General features: G+C 44.5%; 1 protein-coding gene across 4 annotated transcripts in view; it reads right to left on the reverse strand.

Annotated features, from left to right (window-relative positions):
• The window catches only part of si:ch211-207d6.2 (sickle tail protein), a 211,124-nt gene that overhangs the window by 24,590 nt on the left and 163,455 nt on the right, over positions 1 to 23,079 (reverse strand). For all 4 annotated transcript variants that reach the window (XM_044218727.1, XM_044218728.1, XM_044218729.1 and 1 more), the window contains 7 exons: positions 17,761 to 17,908; positions 15,668 to 15,977; positions 15,365 to 15,535; positions 14,240 to 14,492; positions 13,521 to 13,622; positions 12,883 to 13,066; positions 12,690 to 12,774 (listed from right to left, as the gene is read on the reverse strand). In XM_044218727.1, coding sequence (XP_044074662.1) covers positions 12,690 to 12,774; positions 12,883 to 13,066; positions 13,521 to 13,622; positions 14,240 to 14,492; positions 15,365 to 15,535; positions 15,668 to 15,977; positions 17,761 to 17,908 — 1,253 coding nt within the window. The remainder of the gene's footprint in view (positions 1 to 12,689; positions 12,775 to 12,882; positions 13,067 to 13,520; positions 13,623 to 14,239; positions 14,493 to 15,364; positions 15,536 to 15,667; positions 15,978 to 17,760; positions 17,909 to 23,079) is intronic.

Here is a 23,079-nt window from a genome sequence, read left to right on the forward strand (position 1 = left end):
AACTGTGTTAGTTTTGTAGCCACTGTGGAAGCTAGTAACTGTGCTTTTATCAGACCAAAGTCCAGTAACACAGCTGTTGAATGAAAGTTTGCTGCCGGTTCCTGTGTGGTAAAGGGACAGCTATTGTGCTTCACCACGGCATTTGAGATTTCTTGTGCCTTACTTTGTGTGCTGTTTGTTCTCTTTCCTCTCCACTAACTCACACACCTTTTACAAGTACATATATACACATCTAAAACGACCTAGATAGCGTGGTAGCATAAACAGAGCGTGTCCTCCATTTTGGCTCTTCCCTTTGTTTGAGTTTCACAGGTCTGCCCGCCATTTTGAATCTGTGCGTGACGACCAGCCATGTGGTCACCGCCGCCATCTTCTTCGCACCCTCTCTCTATTGTGTCGTCATCCCCCCCCAACTCACACACACACACACACGTGCATGCTTGCTGATTGTTGTATGCTTATTGTGTTTATTATTGATCAGTGCTAAGATTAAATAAACTCTATTGTACCTTTTTTAAATAGCAGTTGCCTGTGGTTATTGTCTGTATGTGTTGTAATAACAGCTGGTTATGATGGTCAGTGCTCGGATTCACCCACTTTAAATATCAGCATTTTTAGATGGACAGCCACCTTGAGACTGTTTTTCATGTTTGGTTATTGGTCCCTGATCCCAGTGTGGTGCCCCGTAATTATTAATCCATATTAATAATTTTGATAATATTAATAATTTTATTAATATTGATAAATATCTGATATTTTGCTAATAACCAAACCTGCCCTACCTGAATCCCAACACTACTCCTTAGCTTTAGTTGCTGGTCAGTAATTGACTGCTATCTGTGTAGCTAGCTTCTCTCAAGTGTGCTGTTGTCACTCCATTACTGAAAGAGTAATCTAGACCCATCCACGACTAGCAACTATTGACCAATCTCCAACCTTCCTGTAAAATCCTTGAAAAGATTGTCTACAAACAACTGCACAGATACCTAACCCTCCACAAGCTGTATGATGTGTACACTCGGGTTTTAAAGTGAATCATAGCATTGAAACGGCTCTTTTCAAAGGAGTCAGTGATCTTAAAATCAACAGCAATGCAAACAAACTTTACATTCTTGTATTATTAGACCTGAGTGCTGCTTTCGACACTGTTAATCGTGACATTCTACTAAATAGACCTGAAAACTGTATTGGCTTATCTGGGCCTGTTCTTAAATGGTTCTCAACATATTTAAAAGGAAGGACTTTCTCACTATCTATTGTCAACTTCACATCTGAAGAAGTCAACATTTTCTGTGGGGTTCCACAAGGGTCAGCTCAGGCTCCACTGCTATTCAATCTTGGTACCATCATACAAAATCACAATGTACCCTACCATTCCTATGCTGATGACACACAGCTGCATGTCTCACTTTCCTTAGACAACCTCAGTCCTGTAAATGAGCTTGTCAGATGCATTGATGACATCAACCGCTGGATGTCTCAAAATCTTCTACAACTTAAATTCTGATAGTAGGCCCAAAAGTACAAAGGCAGGAGTTGTGTCCATTTTATCATTTTCTCTAAAGCACAGTGAGTATGTCAGAAACCTGGGTGTTATTATTGATGCCAATCTTAACTTCCAGCATCACTTCACCACTATTACGAAGACAGCTTTCTACCATTGAAAAAACATTTCCAAACATAGGAGCTTCCTGTTCCAGTCTGACTCTGAATAATTGGTCCATGCATTCATCTCCAGCAGAATAGACTTATTGTAATGCCCTTTTTGCAGGACTTCCCAAAAATATAACAGTGTGGAGGTGGGTATGGTTAGCTTTAAGCTGCAGAGGGAGAGGTGGGGGAGTTGCTCAGGTGAGCAGCATCAAGGAGAGATAATTGGCGCAGCTGAACCCAGTGAACTAATTATTCTCTCCTTAAATACAGTAGCATGCTGGACTGTGGGGAGAGGCGGTTGGAGAGCGGATGGAAGAAGAGCCAGAACAAAAGCAAGAACGACCAAAAATAAAGAACCTACACTGCAACACTGGTGTCAGCGTGGTATCTCAGGGCCAAGACGAACTCTCGGTAGCACGATTACGCTACAATTGGCGCCCAACGTAACTTGGCTCTGAGAGTGCTATGACGGATCCGCAGCAAATGCAGCCGGTGGCGATGCTGGCCCAGATGCTGGGTGAAATTGTGGCGATGCACCAGGAGTAGGCGGCGGTGAATAGACAACAGCTGGAAAGGATGCAGGACCAGGCGGATAAGCAGACCCAGCTGCTGGCAAGCCTGGTGTCCCAGCCGGGGCCTCACTACCGCCATCCCCACCACTCGCGCTCTCTCCGGCATCACCCTCCACAAGATGTCGGCGGCGGATGACCCCAGTCGTTCCTGGAAATGTTCGAGGCGGCGGCAGTGGCATGTGGATGGCCGGCGACAGAGTGGTCTGTGCGGCTGCTGCCACTGCTGTCCGGGAAGCGCAGACAGCGGCGCTCGGACTCCCGGCGCGCGCGGAGCTTCCCGGACGTGAGGAGGGCCGTGCTAGATCGGCTGGGATTCTCCAGCGAAGATCACCGCCGCCGGTTCCGAGCATGAGGCTGGGGCCCGCGGATCGCCCGTTCGTCTATGCACAGCAACTGAGAGATGCAGCGACGAGGTGGCTGCAGCCAGGGAATCCTCGGAGGAGGGGCGGCTGATGGACGCGATTATTGGGGAGCAATTCGCGGAGGGACTCCCTGCCGGGGTGGCCGAGTGGGTGAAGTGCCACCACCCCATGGATCTGACGGCGGCGGTCACGCTGGCAGAGGATTACCTGGCTGTACACCCCCGAAGCCAGACATCACAGGACCGCCCCCTGGAGGCTGCCCGACCAACACCAGCACCGCGGAAAAGGGGCATGGGGCCGCCGCATGGGCCACCTGCACGTCCCAGCCCCATGCCACGCGCTAACCCTCTCTCTTCTCCCTCTCTCTCCAAGGGTCCAGCTGCTACAGTTGCGGCTCATGACCTGCAGGGGGCTCCTCGAACGCTGGGGCAGGAGTGCTGGAGGTGTGGGCGGCCCGGACACTGCCGACGTGACTGCCCACTCATGGAGGTCGGACAAGTGATTCGGGTTGCCGGCTCTCCAACACCCTCCCCCGGCCCAGGGGCGACATACTGTGTCCCGGTAAGAATCCAAGGGGGTATACACCGGGCAATGGTGGATTCGGGCTGTACACAGTCCATTATTCACCAGAACCTGGTTCGACCCAGGGCTTTGGTGGAGGCTTGCTGGGTGGATATTAAGTGTATACATAGGGATATTCACAGATACCCTGTAGTGCCGGTGGAAATTAGACATCAAGGAGAAAGTTTAGTGTTAAGGCAGCGGTTAGTTCCGCCTGGCGCACCCCTGATTTTGGGTACAGATTGGCTTGGGTTTGATAGGCTAGTGAGGCACTGTGTGGGGGTGCGTTCACGACCGTCAGGGACATGGGATGTGTGTGCTGTGCTTAGTGGTGACGCGAGGTTGTCTGATGTGCAGATGGGGAGGAGGAACCGGCGGCGCCTCCACAGGAGACGCCACAGGCTCCTGTGTTACCCTCCACGGAAGATTTTCCACTGGAGCAGTCTCGTGACGACACTCTACGCTTTGCCTTCGACCAAGTGACAAGAATTGATGGTCATGTGGTGCGCCCTGACGCAGCCCAGTCATATCCACACTTTTCAGTGATCAGGGACAGACTGTACAGAGTGAGTCGTGACACTCAGACAGGGAAGAATTAACGCAATTGTTGGTACCAAAAAGCCGTCGGGAAACAGTTTTCCAGGCGGCTCATTACAACCCAATGGCCGGGCATATGGGGTGTAATAAAACACTAGACCGGATAATGGCCCGATTCTATTGGCCTGGGATTTGGGAGACGTTCGCGTTGGTGTGCGTCTTGTCCCGAATGTCAGATGGTTAACCAACCAGCCATCCCGAGAGCGCCTTTGCGCCCATTACCATTGATGGAGGTCCCATTTGAACGCCTAGGTATGGACCTCATTGGGCCATTTTACCAGAGTGCACGTGGATATCGCTTTGTGCTAGTGTTAGTGGACTATGCAACTCGATATCCCAAAGCAGTGCCATTGCGCACAATCTCGGCAAAGAGTGTGGCGCAGGCACTGTTTCAGGTCATCTCCCGAGTCGGGATCCCGAAAGAGATCCTGACTGACCAGGGCACCTCATTCATGTCACGCACACTGAGAGAACTTTACAGATTATTGGGCATCAAGTCGATTCGAACCAGTGTATACCACCCTCAGACGGACGGGCTCGTTGAGCGTCTGAACAAAACTTTGAAGTCCATGATCCGTAAATTTGTGCACGAGGATGAGCGCAATTGGGATAGGTGGCTAGATCCTCTGTTGTTCGCAGTGCGGGAGGTGCCCCAGGCCTCCACGGGATTTTCTCCTTTGAGCTGCTGTTTGGCAGAAACCCACGGGGTCCTGGACCTAGTTAGAGAAAACTGGGAGGAGGGTCCAAGCCCCAGTAAAAACGAAGTTCAGCACGTCCTGGACCTGAGAGCAAAACTCCACACGTTAGGGCAGTTGTCACGGGAGAATTTGCTCCAGGCTCAGGAGCGTCAACAACGCCTGTACAACAGAGGGGCTAGATTAAGACAATTCACGCCGGAGATAAAGTGCTTGTATTACTCCCTTCGTCCAGCTCCAAATTACTCGCCAGGTGGCAAGGACCCTTTGTGGTCACACGGCGTGTGGGCGGCGTGGACTATGAGGTGGTGCGGTCGGATAGGGAGGGGCAACGCAGATCTATCACCTCAACCTCCTAAAAGCATGGAGAGAGGCGGAGCCTGTTGCTCTGGTGACGACGGTGGGTGAGAGAGATGAGTTCGGGCCTGAGGTTTCAAAATCGACCAGTGCCGCCGCTCCCTTTTGAAAACCATTTCACACTGTCCCAGAGAACAGACGTTGCCGAGTTGCAAGGGCGTTTTGCCGGCGTGTTCTCCCCCTTCCGGTCGCACCAACTTCTAGAGCACCACATTGAGACTCACCCGGGAGTGACGGTGCGTTCATGGCCCTACCGGTTGCCTGAGCACAAGCGGAAAATGGTGCAGGAAGAATTAAAGGCCATGCTGAAGATGGGGGTAATAGAAGAGTCCAACAGTGCCTGGTGTAGCCCCATCGTTCTTGTAGGCAAGAAGGATGGGACCATACGGTTCTGTGTGGACTACCGCAAAGTAAATGAAGTGTCACGATTTGATGCCTATCCAATGCCCTCGGTCGACGAGCTCCTGGATCGGTTGGGCACCGCCGCGTTTTTTCACGACGCTGGACTTGACCAAGGGCTACTGGCAGATTCCCTTGTCTCCAGAGTCTAAGGAAAAGACGGCTTTCTCTACTCCGTATGGGTTGTACCAATTTACCACACTTCCGTTCGGGTTGTTCGGGGCGCCGGCCACCTTCCAACGCCTCATGGACAGAGTACTGTGTCCGCACGCTGCATATGCAGCTGCCTACCTAGATGATGTTATCATCCACAGTGACAGCTGGGCGGAGCATGTGCGGCGGGTGGCTGCGGTGCTCGGGACATTGAGGCAGGCCGGTCTCACCGCCAACCCGAAGAAGTGTGCGGTTGGACGGAGGGAGGTACGGTATCTAGGGTACCACTTGGGCGGAGGGCAGGTGCGCCCCCAGGTAGACAAGACGGCTGCAATTGCCGCCTGCCCAAAGCCTAAGTCAAAAAAAGAGGTGAGGCGGTTCCTGGGGCTGGCCGGCTATTACCGGCGATTTATTCCCAACTTCGCAGAGCTGACCAGTCCTTTGACCGATCTCACCCGGAAAGGTGCCTCAGATCCGGTCCAGTGGGACGGAGCGGTGCCAACTGGCGTTCGAGAGGGTAAAGCAAGCCCTCTGTGGGGAGCCTCTCTCTCCACACACCTGACTTTTCTCTCCCTTTTGTTCTGCAGACTGATGCGTCGAACAGGGAGTGGGGGCCGTTTTGTCCCAGCAGGTGCAGGGTGTTGACCGCCCGGTCGTATACATCAGCCGGAAGCTGTCAGAGCGGGAGGCCAGGTACAGTACAATCGAAAAGAGTGCCTGGCCATCCGGTGGGCGGTCGAGGCCCTGCGGTATTACCTGCTTGGGCGCCCATTCACCTTCTGTTCGGACCATGCCCCCTCCAGTGGCTCCACCGCATGAAGGATGCCAACGCCCGGATCACACGGTGGTATCTGGCCCTCCAGCCTTTTAAGTTCAAAGTGATCCATAGGCTGGGGCGCAGATGGCGTGGCCGACTTCCTCTCCCGTTCCCATGGGGAGTAGGTTGGGCCGGATGGCTCCCGGCCTAAGTCGGGCGGTGGGGGTATGTGGAGGTGGGTATGGTTAGCTTTAAGCTGCAGAGGGAGAGGTGGGGGAGTTGCTCAGGTGAGCAGCATCAAGGAGAGATAATTGGCGCAGCTGAACCCAGTGAACTAATTATTCTCTCCTTAAATACAGTAGCATGCTGGACTGTGGGGAGAGGCGGTTGGAGAGCGGATGGAAGAAGAGCCAGAACAAAAGCAAGAACGACCAAAAATAAAGAACCTACACTGCAACACTGGTGTCAGCGTGGTATCTCAGGGCCAAGACGAACTCTCGGTAGCACGATTACGCTACAAACAGGTACGCTCCAGCTCATTCAGAATGCTGCAGCCAGGGTGCTAACTGGGACTAGGAAAATACAACCAATTACACCTGTACTGAAAACACTTCACTGGCTGCCGGTACAGAACATAATTGACTTTAAGGTACTATTGCTTGTTTACAAGCCCCTAAATGGTATGGCTCCTAAATATATTTCCGACCTGCTCACTGGCTATAGCCCAATCAGATCCCTCAGCTCATCAAGCATGTGTCTCCTGAATGTACCTAGAATTAAAGAATCAGGTGAAGGTGCATCTGGTCACTATGGTGCTGTTCTCTGGAACAAACTCCCTGATGACCTGAGATCTGCTGCAACTGTATATTCTTTTGAAAGCAGTCTTAAAACATTGCTTTTCTCTCAGGCTTTTGGTAGTTAGAGTGTGTGTGTGTGTGTGTGTGTGCCTGCTGTAATCCATATGTGAATGCTGGTAGTAAGAACAGGACAGGGGTTATGTGGAGTATTTATGTTTTCTCTTTGTTAAATGTTTTCCATGTTTTACTGTAAAGCACATTGCATTTACCTGTGTATGAAATGTACTATACAAATATAATTGACTTGACGTTTTATGTATATAACCCGTTTAGATTGTTTATAACTCACCACTCTTGTTTTTTTCAAACAGCAACAAGACACAGTCCACATGATCAGTCCTACTCTAGATGTCTATCTGATAGTGCTGTAGCTAAATTTAAGGAAGCAATCCCATCTGCTTTTAATTGGGTGATATGTCTCAATATAACGGACTTGTATGTAATTATAGCCCCTCCTGAATTGACCATTTTGTTGATAGAATCGAGTGTCGTTCGCAGTGAGCCTGTAGCACTAACACACAAACCTGCAAATTAAAGCAAACATTGCGAAAACTTGAAAGGAAATGGCATTCCAACAACCTGGAAGAATCATGTTTAGTCTGGCAAGATAGTCTTAAAACATATAGGAAAGCCCTCCATAATGCCAGAGCAGCTTATTACTCTTCATTAATAGAAGAAAATAAAAACAAGCCCAGGTTTCTTTTCAGCACTGTTGCGAGGCTGACAGAGAATCATAGCTCTATTGAACCATGTATTCCTATAGCCCTCAGTAGTAACAACTTCAGGAGCTTGTTTAATAATAAAATTTTAACTATTAGAGAAAAAATTCACCACGTCCTGCCCTCAACTGGTACCGATTTATCTTCAAACACAGGAACCTTAGAAACAACTGTAAAACCTGATATATATTTTGACAGCTTTGCTCCTATCGACCTTCTTCAACTAACTTTGACGATTAATTAATCTAAGCCATCAACCTGTCTCTTAAACCCCATTCCAACTAGGCTGCTTAAAGAAGTTTTACCCTTAGTTAGCACTTCTTTACTGGATATGATCTGTCTTTATTAACAGGCTTTTACCACAGTCCTTTAAAGTAGCTGTAATAAAACCTCTTCTTAAAAATCCCACTCTTGATCCAGGGGTTTCAGCCAACTATAGATCTATATCTATTCAATTCAATTTTATTTATTTAGCGCCAATTCACAACAGAAGTTATCTCATTGCGCTTTTCCTATAGAGCAGGTCTAGAACACACTCTTTATAATATTATTTACAGAGACCCAACAAATTCCACCATGAGCAAGCACTTGGCGACAGTGACAAGAAAAAAATTCCTTTTAACAGGCAGAAACCTTGGACAGAACCAGACTCAATGGTGGGTGGCCATCCACCTCTGCCGTGTTAGGTTTAGAGAGAGAGAGAGAGAGAGGTTTTGAGACTTGACGTTAACATGTCTTTAATTACAATCCATTAACACATGATAGAACCACACTTAACACATTACTACATAATTATATATTCCTAAAAAAAAAACATTTAAAAAGATTAAAATAAAAATCAGCTTTTACAACAATACATCACAACCTCCCTCTCCATTGGGTTGACATAAAATATTTCCAACGCCCCATAAAAAGAAGAAGGATTCAGTATCATCCACCATTTCATAATACTTATACTCCATAACCAGCCTACTTTTTACCAGAGCTCTGAACATGTTCAAAGGATCATTATCACTATTAAACAGCATTTTTCTCTTTCTTGTCAACCAAATTGCCATTTTTGCCTGACCAAATAAAACATTTATCAAAACAATTTTTCTTTTATTTGAGGCACTATATTTTGGTCCAAAAATAAAGAAACTAGTTGTAAAAATAAAACCAAAATTATGGCTCGAGTCTCGTAACACACCAAGAATTCCAAACAGCCTTGGACATCCAATAAATATATGAAAAACTGTTTCTGGAAGACCACAAAACAAACACTCTTCTCCTTGCAAAGGATTTAGATGAACTTTATAACTGTTTGTGTGGTAGTTTAGGTGTATCACTTCCTGTTTTATTTTGCAGTAGTCTCCTTCCCTTGTGTGTCTTGTGTTTTTACTTCCTGTCTGTGTTTTCCCTCCAGTTTTGATTGTTGGTCCTCCCTTGATTGTTTGCACCTGTGTCTCGTTGTCTCACCTCCCCTAGGGTATTTAGTCTGGGTCTTTTCTTTGTTCTGTGTTGGATCATTGTTGTACACATGGTGTTGTTCCTGCCAAGCGTATCTACCGTGAGTTTGTATTGGATTTTTTGTTCTCCCGTGGACCTATTTTGGATTCTTGGATTTTAGATTTTTGGATTTTGCCTGCTCCCCTGTGAACTGTGTTCCCACCTTGGACTCACTCCCCTGCTTTCACCTATGCTAGCCGGTACTTATCTGCCTTTTGTCTGCTCATTACCTGTCTGCTTACTGTTCTGCCCGTACTTGCCCGCATACCACCCCACAATAAACACGGTAGTCATCTGGCTACTTTTCCCTGAGACTGCTTCCTCGTCATCTGCTTTTGGGTCCACATACCTCTATATAGCACCCCTTACGACATCACGCTGGGTTCACCCTTCGAATCCTTATCATTAACCCCGTTTATCTTTAGTTTCTTTTCTGGAATCATTACCTCCTTTACAGCTATGGGCCGTTTTTCTTTGTCTAGACTTTCGTTTTCTTCGCTTTGATCCGTTTGCTCATCAGTAATTCCTTCGTTCTTTTCGTTTTCTGAACTTCTTATGTCCCAAATCACTGCATTCAAAACAACGCAAACTATCTATCTCTGTCGTTGCAAAAATCATATAGGAACTGGCCCCATATTGGATGCAAAACGAGATATCCAGAGACTTCGAATGCTCATTTAAAAACATGAACACTTGTCTTCGGAAATGACATCACATGCTTTAAAGCTGCATTTTTACACCCGAGCATAACCATTTTAATGGATCCAGCAAACTTTCCAAATCGACTCAGTTATTTTATAATTTGCTCATTGGAAATGAATGGCGGCGCATTGTAACTCTAGTAGCAGGTGCGCGCAATGGCATTACTTGTGCCAGTGTTTCGAAAATAACAATTCCTTCTTCAACAAGGGTGTTCACAATTTTTTCATCTTTAAGAAACACCACCACCGCCTTGTTCATTCTGGAGGCCGATGCTATTTTTTCATGCCCGACAATCTCGCCCATTGCTAGAAGCACGTCTTCTACGGTAACCGCGGGATCCGAGAACACTTTACACCCATTGTTGATAGAGAGCCCCGGCGTTCCCTCATCTGAGAGAGACAGATGTGACAAATTAAACACACAAAAAAAGAAATTTTATCCTTGAAACCCAATTCAAGCTTGCCGCTCTCACACCCCACACCACACTTCCGCTCCCAGCATGTAATCCACAGAGAGAGGGAGGTTTTTGAGAGAGAGGGAGGTTTTGAGAGAGAGAGAGGGAGAGGTTTTGAGGGAGAGAGAGAGGTTTGGGGGAAGGGGATAGGGTTAGGGAGGCACAATGGAAAGACTATGTAGAATTTTTTTATCTAACCATCCCTTTCTCTCTAAGATCCTTGAGAAAGCAGTTGGCAATCAGTTGTGTGACTTTCTAAATAACAATAGTTCATTTGAGGATTTTCAGTCAGGATGTAGAGTGCTTGTCTCTGTACTTGTCTTGTTGGATCTTAGTGCTGCATTCGACACTATTGACCATCACATCCTATTACAGAGACTGGAACATTCAATTGGCATTAAAGGAATGCACTAAGCTGGTTTAAATCCTATCTATCACAGAGTTCCACAAGGTTCTGTGCTTGGACCGATTCTATTCACCTTTTATATATGCTTCCGTTAAGCAATATTATTAGGAAACACTCCATAAACTTTCATTGTTATGCGGACGATACCCAATGATATCTATCAATCAAGCCAGATGAAACTAACAAACTTCAAGCATGCCTTAAGGACATAAAGACCTGGAAAACTGAAGTTATTGTACTTGGCCCCAAACACCTCCGAGACACATTATCTAAAGATATAATTGCTCTAGATGACATTGCCCTGGCCTCCAGCACCATCGTAAGGAACCTCGGAGTTATCTTTAATCAGGATTTATCCTTTAACTCCCACAAACAAACTTCAAGGACTGCCTTTTTTCACCTACATAACATTGCAAAAATCAGGCACATCCTGTCTCAGAATGATGCCAAAAAACTAGTCCATGCATTTGTTACTTCTAGGCTGGAATATTGCAATTCCTTATTATCAGGCTGCCTGAATAAGTCCCTTAAGAGTCTCCAGTTGATCCAGAATGCTGCGGCACGTGTACTGACAAGAACTAAGAAAATAGATCATATTTCTCCAATATTAGCTTCTCTGCACTGGCTCCTTGTAAAATCCAGAATAAAATTTAAAATCCTTCTCTTCACCTACAAAGCTCTTAATGGTCAGGTACCATTGTATCATAAAGAGCTCATAGTACCTTATTACCCGACTAGAACACTGCGCTCCCAGAATGCAGGGTTACTTGTGGTTCCTAGAGTATCCAAAAGTAGACCGGGAGTCAGAGCCTTCAGTTATCAAGCTCCTCTCTTGTGGAATCAGGTCCCAGTTTGGGTTCGGAAGGCAGACACCATCTCCACATTTTATAATAGGTTTAGACTTTCCTCTTTGATAAAGCTTATAGTTAGGACTGGCTTGGGTGAGTCCTGAACCATCCCTTAGTTATGCCGCTATAGGCCTAGACTGCCGGGAGACTTCCCATGATGCGCCTCTTTCCTCTTTCCTTCTCTCCCTCTCCATCTGTATACATTTTTATCCCATTACTGCATGTTACTAACTCAACATCTTCTCTCTCCCGTAGTTTTGTGCTTTCTCGTTTCTCTCCTCTCTCCTTCTGTCACTTACAGCAGGTATTTCTGCCTCAGAAGCTGCAGAGACTGGATTTGTGATTGCGGGCCACCTGCTGCCCCTATGTTCCTGCTTGTCAAACGCTGCTACAATTATTATTATTATTAGTCTTGTTATTATAATTATTATTATTATTATTATTTTTTTATATTATTACCGCTACTATTACTTTACATCTCTGTGGAATTTGCGTTGCGCTCTCTCTCTCTCTCTCTCTCTCTCTCTCTCTCTCTCTCTCTCTCTCTCTCTCTCTCTCTCTCTCTCTCTCTCTCTCTCTCTCTCTCTCTCTCTCTCTCTCTCTCTCTCTCACAACCCAACCCAACCCAACCGGCAGTGAGTTTGGTTCTGCTCTAGGTTTCTGCCTGTTAAAAGGAAGTTTTTTCTTGCCACTGTCACCAAGTGCTTGCTCATGGTGGGATTTGTTGGGTCTCTGTAAATAATATTATAAAAAGAGTACGGTATAGACCTGCTCTATAGGTAAAGTGCAATGAGATCACTTGTGTTATGAATTGGCACTATATAAATTTAATTTAATTATATTAAATGTTGTGAGAATAAGCACCATCTTGAACTGTTTGAAAAAAGGTGGAATATTTTAATCACAAAATTTGTGAGGAACTAACATTTATTAATTTTAAGCTTCAGTTGTCAATGTGAATTTATGCTCTGTTTAAGTGTTTTTTAGACTACTTGCAAGTTAGGACTTGGGACACTTAAATTTTGATATATGTAAATGTGCTTGGATTTCAAATGTATACATAGTATTCTTATCTATGTCCATGTGTGTGCACCCACACACACACATACCTGGGCTCCAACCGGCTCTTTCCTGGTGGTGAAAATCACCTCTCCTGACCTTCCTGTGGTAAGACCTGAACTGACACAATGGAACCTGGGAAGAAAATAATAATTAACCCATTAGAGGTGATTTATAATTTTTAGACTTCCTAAAGTCCTGCAGAAAGTCTGGTCTGCAGGTGATGCTCAGTGATGAACTGACCTTCGTGGAGGAGGAGGAGGAGGAGGAGGAGACTTATGGGCCCTGTCTGGACTCTGCTTCATCTCCTTGTCCATACTGGAGCGGCGGGGTTTCTCCATCTGTGGCCGGCTGCGCTCTGTGCTGGGAGAAGCTGAGGGTGGAGGTTCCACAGCAGATGCAGGAAGCTGCAAGGCTGCTGCTGGAGCTTAACATATCCAAACATCAGAGTACTGTCATTTAGATTTGTAATAAAATACTTCTCTCAAAAATATGCCCTTGTTCTTTGTTACTTCCAACACTATATCAGAAAACAGCAACGCTGTAACCAGTGTGAGTGAATCACTTAGTGCCACAAACAAATAAACAGCAGCCAACAATGAATGTATCCACAACATCAGTGAGCATAGTCACTTTGCTGTTTGTCTCTATCACGGCGACATTTCTCAGCTGCCTCTAAAGTGCTGCTGTTGGCTGAAAACGGCATTTGTTCATGTCAGTATTTTGTTCATGCTATCAAACAGGAACATATAAACATTTGATCAGAACTCTCTACCAGTAGAAAAAATGAGATTGGGATTGTGGACAAAACAAAACTTGTTTAGGGCATACTTAGTGCATATGGTTGAGTTTTATTATCTTTTTTCAAACTGGAATCATACCTGTGTCTGGGGGTTTTAACTGGGTGGAGTCCACCTCATCACTTAGCTTGGGAGGTGTGTCTTCCTGGGTATCAGACAGAAGTGCCTGCTGTTCCACCGAGGCTGCAGCACAAACACAACACAACACACAGACCTGTTTTTAGGTCACTTCTAAGAAAAATGGTTAACTATTATTTATATTGTGTAATGCCTCCTAATGGTATAACTTAATAGTGGCCAGTACGATCCGATGTTTTTTTCCAGATAGGATAAATTTGATGAACAAACTAAGTATCCCAGTGTTCATACGTGCCATTGAACAAAGATATTAATCACACCATATATCTTTGTATTGTCGCTGCTCCGTAAAAAATATTTATCGCCATTTGGTGATTTTGAATTGTTCAGATAAACTGAAGGAGAAAATGATCCTTTTTGAGTAAAATTCTCCTTTCTTAAGATAAAGAAACTATTTTAAAAGGATTGTCTGAAAAATGCCTTTTCACAAAGCTTAAAACAGGGCTGTTTTTCTCATGAAATGTTTACATTTTGGAGATAAGTGGTTTTCACAGGACAGTGACAATATGTTATCAACTCCCTTCTGCAGATTTCCAAATGCAAGCTTTTTACTCTTTGGTGACATTTTTGTGAAACCTGCCCACAAACAGAGCGGAACATGCAGTCTTATGTAGCAATGTGTGTCCAATGTGTTTTCAGTGAATGGGATTCTGCAGGTCAACCTTGCAGTGTCAGGTCCAGAGGTGTGGAAGTGGTCTGTCCTGAGGCTGAATCAGAGCGACCCTCTCTGGTATCTGACACATTCAGATCAGGGATGGACTTCATCAGGCTGGCCTGGGCTTCCTGCAGGACCTGGTCAAAGTCTGTGTTGGTGTTGGGGGGTGGAGGCTGACTGGAGTCAGAGCTGGTGCTGGGCTGGTTCATACTGCTGGCTTCTACACTCAGGCTGCCATCTGGAGTTTGTCTCTCTGTATTCTGCAGTGGGGACACACAGAGTCACACAGGTTGGAGTAGGTTGGGGTTTGTTTAAAACTATGAACATGCCTGAAACTGTAGGAGAAATCTCATCTATAGATCAGTAAAAACAGTCATGTCTGTGAAAAAACATCTAGTTTGAACAACGTCTAGTTTAGAAGTGGGCTCAATTTGGTTATAAAAGTAAGTTATATATAACTGTTGTTCCCCCAGTATTACAAAGATTGCATATATAAACCTGTAGCTAGTTAGTTTCTGTTGAAATAATGGCTATATGTCTAAAAAAGTTTCAATTTTCAATCAAATTTAGCCCAGTTTTAACTTAGACATCTAGATGTCTTTTGACCTGCAAATTATTCAATCAACTTATTAAGCAAACTGACCACTTGACCACTGTATCTATTGAATTATGGAACAACACAGTAACTTGTAACTAACCAGCAAAGCTCTCATTTGATGAATACCTCAATATTACTGTAGTGCAGACTTTCAGGGTTCAACAATAGATTAGCAAAGTTGGCAGAGCCTATGTTAGTTTACCTTAAGCAGTAACACTTGAACAAACATTAGCGTTATAAGAACTACGTGTGTACTTTGACTTTTAGTTTGGACCATGTCCCATCCGCTAACATGGACGGGGCAGGGTTTATGACCTATACTGCAGCCAGCCACCAGGGGGTGATTGCGATGATTTAGCTTCACTTTTGGGGAGCTGTCATAAAATGACTAAAAACTGAAAACAATGGGCCCGATGGACATGAAAAGTATGATTCCTGCAACACGTTAAGTCGATGAGACTCTGGCCTTTAATTGCCAACACTGTACAAGAATCAAACAGAATAATTGGGAGTGAGTATATATTTAACACTGACCTCAGAATGTGTCTGTGTGTGTTTTATGGTGGTCTGGTCAGTGTGGCTCTCCTGTGTTGGTGTTGGCGCAGGTTGGCTGGTTCCACCTGCTGAGCTGCAGAGTCCATCAGACTGCAGAGGGCCTGGTCTCTTCTGCAGGGCAGGGCTGCCCTCTCTGCTGCGAGGACTCACCTTAACAACACAACATTTCTCACATTCTATACTACAGACCCTTTCCTAACAAAAACACCTGTTTATATACACAGGCTCACATTTTGTCATTTTCTAATCATTCAGTAAATAGACTAATCATCAGTGCAGTACCTTGGCCACAGTGGGCGACTCTCGTCCATGGGTGGGTGTCAGTGGGGGGCTGGGGTGGTGGTGGGAGGGCTGTATCACTGTGGATGGTGTGCTCTTCATTCTGCAGGTCATGATTGGGGAGGCTGAGCCCTCCAGGCAGACCTCAGCCTGACTTCCACAGAGAGGGGGGGTTGGCAGAGGGGGTCTGACTGAGGATCGAGGCTGGGGTTTGGGGGAGCTCTGGGTCTTCAGAGGTCCCTGCTCTGTTTCCAGGACCTTTACAGGCTCAGCCTGGGATGATCTGGCTGGGGGGGGTGACTCTGACACACACCTGTTGATAACAGGGAGGACAAATATGGCCATATACACATCAGGATTATTGTCCTGATAAACATAACAGTTTTACTTTACTGAGTGAAGTTAATGATGTGGATCACCCGCTCAGGGATTCTTTGTGAAATTTTTCTGATGTTACGCTGCCTGAACTCGTAGACATCATGTCGCTTATGTGAGTGTCCTCCAGCCCTCTGGACAAAATCCCAACTAGGTTTTTATTGAAAGTTATGGATTGTATTGCACCCCTTTTACAAATTATTTTTAACAGCTCGCTGTCTACTGGCTGCGTCCCTGATTACTTTAAAACAGCTTGTGTCCAGCCAGTCCTAAAAATAAACCTGGGGTTGATCCCACCCTCCTGGATAACTATCGGCCAATCTCCAAATTGCCATTTTTTCAAAGATTCTCGAAAAACTTGTATCCAAGCAGCTTTTTGCTGCTGTGGAAAACAATAATACCTTTGAAAAGTTCCAATCTGGCTTTCGTCAACACCACAGCACTGAGACAGCCCTTCTCAAAGTCACCAATTACCTTTTTAATGAATGCAGACGCAGGCATGTGTTCAATTCTTGTGCTGCTGGACTTAACTGCTGCCTTTTGATCACTATTTATCATGGCATTCTTTTAGATAGACTGAGACACTGGGTGGGCATATCTGGCACTGCACTAGACTGGTTCTCATCTTATCTGTCCAATAGGAAATTCTGTGTCAGCATTAATAACTTCATGTCATCCTTTTCCCATATCAAGTACGGTGCGCCTCAAGGTTCAATTCTGGGACCAATACTGTTCTCCTTATATATGCTTCCTTTGGGTGATGTAATCCGCAGACATGGTATTTCTTTTCATTGTTATGCGGATGACACACAGTTGTACCTCCCAGTCAAGCCCACTGACCTTAGTACGCTGAGTTCTCTGCAGGACTGCCAATCTGACATAAAAAATTGGATGTTGATAAATTTTCTGTCAAAACATATTAAGCCTGTTGCAAGAAATCTTGGTGTCCTGTTTGATAGCAATTTATGTTTTGAGCAACATATCACTAAGCTTGTCCAATAATGTTTTTATCACCTCAGAAACATTGCAAAAATCCAATCTATTTAAAATTTTAGTGATGCAGAAACTGTTGTACATACTTTTATCTCCTCACGCCTTGATTATTGTAACAGCCTGTTCACTTGTCTTAATCAAAAAACTTTGACACGACTGCAGACTGTACAAAACTCAGCTGCTAGGCTGTTAACCAGGACCAAGAAGCACGACCACATCACACCTGTTTCAGCCTCTTTACATTGGCTCCCTGTTTGTTTTAGGATTGATTTTAAGATCTTATTAATTACTTTTAAGGCTCTTCGTGGCCTGGCTCCAGACTATATTTTAGACCTTGTAATCCCTTATGAACCTTCACGTAGTTTGAGATCTTCGGGCAGGGGTCTCCTGTTTGTTCCTGAGTCCAGGTTGAAAACTAAGGGGAACAGAGCTTTTGCTATCAGGGCCCCGAGGCTCTGGAACAACTTGCCTGAAAAAATTAGGTTGTCTGAGTCAGTGTCTTCGTTTAAGTCTCTTCTCAAAAGACATTTTTATCTGAAAGCATATCCTGATTTTACCTGAACTAGCTGTTTATTTTATTGCTTTTGTGTAATTTATGTATTTTATTTCTTTATATTTCGTCATTCACTGTGGTATTTTATTTCTCTTGTGGTGAAGCACTTTGTACTTTGTTTTGATAAGTGCTCTATAAATAAAGTTTTATTTATTTATTATATATTAATGAGTACCTGCGGAGAGAACTGAGGGCTTCAGTCAGGGCTTTGACCCTCTTTAACATGGAGTCCATCTTATGAGGCTCTTCCTTTAGGAAACGCACCGCCTCCACCTCCAGCCTCAGCAGTGAGTGCATCTTGACCTGTAGCTCTGGAAACTCACCTGGAAGACAACCAAACGGTAGAGACACAATGAAATGAAAAATTACCTTTACTCTGTGTAAACTTCGTAATTCTACATACACAGACTGAACAGAAGTAGTAACGACTTCACAGTGGTAATGACTTCATGAGCTTCTTTAATAATACAATTTTAACTATTAGAGAAAAAATTCACCACGTCCTGCCCTCAACTGGTACCGATTTGTCTTCAAACACAAGAACCTTAGAAACAGCTGTAAAACCTGATATATATTTTGACTGCTTTGCTCCTATCGACCTTCTTCAACTAACTTCGACGATTTCTTCATCTAAGCCATCAACCTGTCTCTTAGACCCCATTCCAACTAGGCTTCTTAAAGACGTTTTACCCTTAGTTAGCACTTCTTTACTGGATATGATCAATCTGTCTTTATTAACAAGCTTTGTACCACATTACATTAAAGTAGCTGTAATTAAACCTCTACTTAAAAAACTCTTGATCCAGGGGTTTCAGCCAACTGTAGACCTATATCTCACCTTGCCTTTCTCTCTAAGATCCTTGAGAAAGCAGTCGGCAATCAGTTGTGTGACTTTCTAAATAACAATAGTTTATTTGAGAATTTTCAGTCAGGATTTAGAGTGCATCATAGCACAGAGACAGCACTGGTGAAAATTACAAATGACCTTTTAATTGCATCAGGCAATGGACTTGTCTCTGTACTTGTCTTGTTAGATCTCTCTATTGTAATTTTGTGCTTTCTGTCTCTTTCCTTCTCTCGCTTTCAGCAGGTATTTCTGCCTCCGGAGCTGCATTATTATTACTTTAAAATTCTACGTGGAATTTGCATTGTACTACTGTATGCTCTCTTTCCTCCTCCTGCACTCTCTCTCTCTCTCTCTTTCTCTCTCAGCCCAACCGGCAGCAGCAGATGGCCGCCCACCCTGAGTCTGGTTGTGCTGGAGGTTTCGGCTCCTAAAAGGAAGTTTTTCTTTGCCACTGTCTCCAAGTACTTGCTCATGGTTGGAATTGCTGGGTCTCCGTAAATAATATTATAAAGAGTACTGTCTAGGCCTACTCTATAAGAATAGTGAAATGAGATAACTTCTGTTATCTATATCCACATGGACATTTTCTCATTTATAACAGGAAGTCACTTACCGGCTCACTGCTGCTAACTGTAATAGCTGCCATTAGCTAGTTAGCTAACTTAGCAGTCCTTTTAGCTGACTCTGCCCTGACTGGAAGCTCTGAGTACTGGGGGAGCCTTGGTGTTTGTTTACAACGCTAGCACAGGAACTTTGGAAAGCTGGGAGGAGGAAGTTTTCATGGCCAGGGCGGGGGATGATGCCGGGGAGCGGAGCCGGAATGAGCACCAGAACCAGTGCTGGGCAAACAGACAATGGAACTGGACTCAGCAGCCTCCCACTGAACATGGGACCGGGACAGAACATAGCCCCGAGACCGATGGAGGTTGTTTGACGACAGGTGTTGGGCCTCGACTAGCCTCACCATGTGTGAGGGACAAAAGACAGTCCTACCTGGAAAGGCCAAAGCCTTCATTAAGGGGCTTGACTGAGAAACAAAGAACAGACAATAGGAAGACTCCAAGCCGACACAACCGTTAATTCACACCTGAATGTGAAAGTGAGACAAGATCTCGTTTGAACCCAATGCGAGATCTCAGTTGAATCTAAACAACGGAATCCTATTGGATGAGACAGGCATGAATTCTTGGCGCACAGCTATGACGACACCAACTCTATAAAGCCTGGTGCTCCACACTGCCTGTTGCCATTTCCACAGTGACCCATTTACTAAAGGAAGCACATCACGTCTCTCTTGGCGGTACTGCTATTACCACAAGAAAACACTTTTCACGTGAGCTTTAATTTCCCTAGGAAGAGTCTTAACTCGCTGGATGAGAAACAGACTGTTTTGTGTTTGCGGAACACTTTTTGGATCCTGATTGTTTACGCTCCATAACGATCTCATACCTGCAGAAGGAAGAGACACGGACTGACCGTTCCCTTCATGGAGAGAAAGATTGCCGCTCAACCCCTCTCCCTACGGACGTCGACCGCTGTTTTCCTGTGCTGCCCTGAAAGGAACTGTTTTGGCATTGGACCCGGCTTCTTCGGCGTACGAGCCTGAGAGAAACTCCTCCGGACAACTCCACACAAACTGATGCCTCCATCAGTTGCTAACTGAGAGCGATTTCAAGTAAGAGGCTCCTGTCTGGGCAGAGATTTACTGTGTGTTATTTTGTCTAAGTTTCATTGTTTTGGAAAAGTGACGGGCCGCTGCGTTCGAATTGCTGTGTTTTTTTTCTTGTGTTAATCACGTTCCATTTTGTATCTGTGCCATGCTGTTGGGCTATTTTAACTGTGTTAGTTTGGCTACTGTGGGAGCTAATAACTGTGCTTTATCAGACTAAAGTCCAGTAACACGGCCGTTGTACGAAAGTCCATTGCCAGATTACTGTGTGATAAAGGGACAGCTATTATGTTTTACCACGGCATTTGAGATTCATTGTGCCTTACTGTGTGCTTTCCTCTCCCTTCTCTCTCTCCACTAACCCACACACCTTTACATTTACACGTACATTTAAATGCTTACACACATCTCAAATGGCCGAGATAACGCGGTAGCTTACCCAGCTAAGCTGCACGTTATTTTGAGGCCAAATAGAACTCATCCTCCCATTTTAGCTCTATTCCTTTGATGATTCGTGGGTCTGCCCGCCATTTGGTTTTGTGGGTAACGACCACCCACGTGGCCGCCACCTTCCTTGCACCCCCCTCTCTATTATCCCACATACACACACCCATCTTATATGCTTGGTCATTGTTATATGCTTATTGTGTTTAGACTAGACGATAGTGGTTGTTGATCGCAGTTATTGATTGTTTATCAGTGCTATGGTTAAATAAACATTATTGTATCTTTTAAAGAGCAGTTGCCTGTGGTTATTGTGTGTACATGTTGTGATAATAGCTGGTTGCAACGGTATGTGCTCGGATCACACCCCTCACTGTCCCCCCTTTTAATGGAAGATACAGTGCCTTGTGAAAGTATTCGGCCCCCTTGAACTTTGCGACCTTTTGCCACATTTCAGGCTTCAAACATAAAGATAAAACTGTAATTTTTTGTGAAGAATCAACAACAAGTGGGACACAATCATGAAGTGGAACGAAATTTATTGGATATTTCAAACTTTATTAACAAATCAAAAACTGAAAAATTGGGCGTGCAAAATTATTCAGCCCCCTTAAGTTAATACTTTGTAGCGCCACCTTTTGCTGCGATTACAGTTGTAAGTCGTTTGGGGTATGTCTCAGTTTTACACATCGAGAGACTGAAATTTTTACCCATTCCTCCTTGCAAAACAGCTCGAGCTCAGTGAGGTTGAAAGGAGAGCATTTGTGAACAGCAGTTTTCAGTTCTTTCCACAGATTCTCGATTGGATTCAGGTCTGGACATGGCCATTCTAACACCTGGATATGTTTATTTTTGAACCATTCCATTGTAGATTATGCTTTATGTTTTGGATCATTGTCTTGTTGGAAGACAAATCTCCGTCCCAGTCTCAGGTCTTTTGCAGACTCCATCAGGTTTTCTTCCAGAATGGTCCTGTATTTGGCTCCATCCATCTTTCCATCAATTTTAACCATCTTCCCTGTCCCTGCTGAAGAAAAGCAGGCCCAAACCATGATGCTGCCACCACCATGTTTGACAGTGGGGATGGTGTGTTCAGGGTGATGAGCTGTGTTGCTTTTACGCCAAACATAACGTTTTGTATTGTTGCCAAAAAGATCAATTTTGGTTTCATCTGACCAGAGCACCTTCTTCCACATGTTTGGTGTGTCTCCCAGGTGGCTCGTGGCAAACTTTAAACGACACTTTTTATGGATATCTTTAAGAAATGGCTTTCTTCTTGCCACTCTTCCATAAAGGCCAGATTTGTGCAGTATACGACTGATTGTTGTCCTATGGACAGAGTCTCCCACCTCAGCTGTAGATCTCTGCAGTTCATCCAGAGTGATCATGGGCCTCTTGGCTGCATCTCTGATCAGTCTTCTCCTTGTATGAGCTGAAAGTTTAGAGGGACGGCCAGGTCTTGGTAGATTTGCAGTGGTTTGATACTCCTTCCATTTCAATATTATCGCTTGCACAGTGCTCCTTGGGATGTTTAAAGCTTGGGAAATCTTTTTGTATCCACATCCGGCTTTAAACTTCTCCAGAAACAGTATCTCTGACCTGCCTGGTGTGTTCCTTGTTCTTCATGATGCTCTCTGCGCTTTAAACGGACCTCTGAGACTATCACAGTGCAGGTGCATTTATACGGAGACTTGATTACACCCAGGTGGATTCTATTTATCATCATTAGTCCTTTAGGTCAACATTGGATCATTCAGAGATCCTCACTGAACTTCTGGAGAGAGTTTGCTGCACTGAAAGTAAAGGGGCTGAATAATTTTGCACGCCCAATTTTTCAGTTTTTGATTTGTTAAAAAAGTTTGAAATATCCAATAAATTTCGTTCCACTTCATGATTGTGTCCCACTTGTTGTTGATTCTTCACAAAAAATGAGTTTTATATCTTTATGTTTGAAGCCTGAAATGTGGCAAAAGGTTGCAAAGTTCAAGGGGGCCGAATACTTTCACAAGGCACTGTAGTACCTTAAATATCAACGTTTTTCACGTTTGGTTATTGGTCCCTGATCCCAGGGTGGTGCCCCGTAATTTATATATATTAATCATTTTGATAATAAAACATCTTTGACATTTCTGCTAATAACCAAACCTGTTCTACCTGAATCCCAACACAGGGAATACAGTACCAAGGTGATTTATAGCAGCTCTGACCACGCATGACGAAGATGGTTTGTAGCGAGTTAATTTGTAAGTAAAATTGTACATCCATCGTATTGATAAGTCCGCGAGTATTTGTTTTTGTGAAGTTGGAAGTTATTCCCATGTTTTGAACAACAAGACTTTATTATACTGTGCTGAAATAAATTAACAAAATGTTCAGTCCCCTTGTTGGTTGTTCTGACACATTCAGAATCATTAGCGCTTTTGCCGTTAACGTTAGCAACAGGCGGCTCGTTTCCTGTCCCTTGTAAAATTTATATTTTAAATTCTCATTATTATGATTAGAATTTTTTTTGTAATGTAGCATAGTATGGTGTA

The sequence above is a fragment of the Siniperca chuatsi genome, linkage group LG13 (genome assembly GCF_020085105.1).
Source record: "Siniperca chuatsi isolate FFG_IHB_CAS linkage group LG13, ASM2008510v1, whole genome shotgun sequence".
NCBI lineage: Eukaryota > Metazoa > Chordata > Actinopteri > Centrarchiformes > Sinipercidae > Siniperca > Siniperca chuatsi.